The 2780-nt window shown below is 28.8% G+C and overlaps 2 protein-coding genes across 5 annotated transcripts in view; one reads left to right on the plus strand and one right to left on the minus strand.

The window, feature by feature from the left end:
* The window catches only part of LOC108691381 (calcitonin gene-related peptide type 1 receptor-like), a 128033-nt gene that overhangs the window by 22516 nt on the left and 102737 nt on the right, over window positions 1–2780 (plus strand). The gene's annotated exons all lie outside the window — the stretch shown is intronic.
* Window positions 1–2780, minus strand: part of LOC108691379 (UDP-glucuronosyltransferase 1-9-like) — a 7383-nt gene that overhangs the window by 3138 nt on the left and 1465 nt on the right. For both annotated transcript variants that reach the window (XM_018199092.1, XM_018199091.1), the window contains exon 3: window positions 259–681. In XM_018199092.1, the coding sequence (XP_018054581.1) occupies window positions 259–681 (423 nt within the window). The remainder of the gene's footprint in view (window positions 1–258; window positions 682–2780) is intronic.

A 2780-nucleotide genomic window follows, 5' to 3' on the forward strand; every position in this document is an offset into this window, starting at 1 on the left:
TTATTTTTTTATTTTTTTTATTAATATCACATTCTGTTTATTTGAACAATAAATTTTATATTTTCTGCACAAAATAATCATTTTATTTAACTGCAGTTATATTTTTCTTATTTTTTATTTAATCTTGAACGAAAGAAGAAAATAAAACTATATATTTATTAATAAAAAAATGATTTTGATTCTAGTCAGGTTTCATTATATCCAGAAAGAATTTTTGTGAATAATATAAGAAAAAAAGTGATTTATGTTGAAACATACCGGTGACAGCGGGTCACCCTCGTCGCTGAGGTGCAGACCACCGATCTCGATCACGTTAGTGGTCATTGGTCTGATTCCATTTAACGAGTGATGAGAATTGACCAGATATAAAGATACATCGTTATATAAATCCGCGATATGTGGCAAGTTCATGCCGAAGTGCTCATTTACCAATTTCAATTGGTGGCTATTTGTATAATAATGAAATTGCCAAGAGATATAATGCATTATTAGGAAATTTGTTAAACGTTCCTTGAAATTCATTTGTTGATTGTATCCCGAGAATATACTCGGGACATAAGAAGGATTCATCGGGTTGGCGGATACCTCAGAGAGCCAATCATGAAAAACGCTGGCTACCGTGCCGACCATAGGTACTTTGAGATGACGGCCGAAAGCCATGTAGCACGAAGATGCGAACAGCTGCGTATATTGTCAATTGAATATTAATTAATTATTCGTGCTCAATAAGTTACATCTTGTAATCACTCGTGTGATATTGAGTGCGTATAAACCGTATAAACCGTACACTTGTTCGACTGGGTAAAGATGCGCAGTATCTTGGATCATTGGTTCTTTAGCAATGCAGTTAAGTTACGAAGAGACCTTGACTCGATGTCGCCTTGAGATATTACTCATAAAGAGCAAAAACGAATTACCATTCTGTTATGCGGCTACACATGATGAGAAAAAAAATAGACGCGATAAGAAAAAAATAGATATGATGATCAAACCAAGTGAAAAACAAACATGTATTCATGTCAAAGTAATGCATCAGAATTGCTGATTTTGCGAGTCAATTTGAATCGTTAGAACTCTCGGCTTATAATTACGCATTTTTCATGAATTTTTTTTACAAAAGTAGTGTTTTTTAACATCTGACAGGTTTACTAACTAATTGTTTAATTACACATTAACGTTGATCATATTACATTTTTCACAATTGGAAAGTATTATCTTCATGTTACGAATACAAAGTTAACACGTAGTCTATTCCTGATCATTTAGCCTCCATTTCGCATTCATTATTCGAAAACAGGTAAAAGCTCGTTAGAACCTCTAAACACTGTGATATTCATTGAATGAGGCGAATTGAATAACGCAACAAGTATCTCTCACACAACTCATATCGAGATTCAAACGCTTCCCGGTTTATTATATTGAGTGTGGCAATTTCACGTGTCATTACATCTGTTCGTTATAGTTGCTCTTTCTGCTTTGTTTCGTTCTTCATTCTCCCTCTACAAAGCATGAATACATAACTGTTCCATTTTAAACGCAGAAAGCGCAAGAAGACACGAATAGGCTTCTTAAAGAGCTATGTTATTTTCATTATCTTAATTTATTATATCAATTAGTGAATATAGATACAATAAAGTTAACAATAACAATAAAGTTAAATCGAATGAAAATGCAAATTAATTAATTAAAATTTCTAATTTGATTTATTAAATCAAAATGGAATTCAATTTAATTAATTCATTTTAATAAATTATGCAGTCTTTTTGTGATATATTATTTGTTATTTTAATTATATATAATAGCATAATATGACTCAGAATTTATGTACGAATATTTGTAATATGGATCATATTTTAATATCTTCTATTCTTCCATCACAATATCTAAAATTTAATTTAAGATTATATATAACCGAATGTTATGCAGATGTATCGCATAACTTAAAAACTTATAGGAATTAATTAGCGCGGAAAACTTGACATACAAGCGCTGAAGAATTGTAGCAGCGAAAAAATTTTCATGAAAAATGCATAGTCATAAGAATCTTAACGATTCGAGTTACTTTACAAAATTGATAATTTATATAATACTTTTATATTTCGATATTTAAATATTGTAAGAGAGCATTCGAATTAATAGCTTTATGATGGAAAATTATCATTATCATTATATTGAGATAATAGGACGACATTTTCCATGTCAAAAGTTGTTTTCTGGTAGTAAAACGCTGTAACTTTAATAAAATCAGATACAGCATTGTCTGTCGTGTGTAATAAATATTTAATAATTAGTGAATAATTAATGACTTGCCAGGTTATAAGCAGTTAATTAATATCTCGTTAAAAGCGGTAATAATTTTCATTTAATGAAGTAATGTTTGCTTTTTAACCGCCTTTTATATTTAACTTTATTAATTATCTTCGCATATCGTATATTAAAAGTCTTCTTTTATATAATTCAAGTCTTTTTTTATATAATTTTCTAACTGTTATTTGTTTTATGTAATTTTGTGATAAAAGTTTTATGAAAATGATTATTTGCCAATATTATTTTATCACGATAATGATTTTAAAAATATAAATAAAGTTATATCCATTTTCTCATGCGTTGATTACTTATGCTAATTCTTTCGTAGGATGAACTTAGATAAGATAACCATTTTACCCAAGTTTACCTTACCATCTTATCATTTTTTCTGAAGTATACATAATATTCTATTATTTGTATCAGACTTTATACACACATACACATATATATATATATAAAATGATATAATATGC

Source organism: Atta colombica, unplaced genomic scaffold (genome assembly GCF_001594045.1).
Source record: "Atta colombica isolate Treedump-2 unplaced genomic scaffold, Acol1.0 scaffold46, whole genome shotgun sequence".
NCBI classification, from domain to species: Eukaryota; Metazoa; Arthropoda; class Insecta; order Hymenoptera; family Formicidae; genus Atta; species Atta colombica.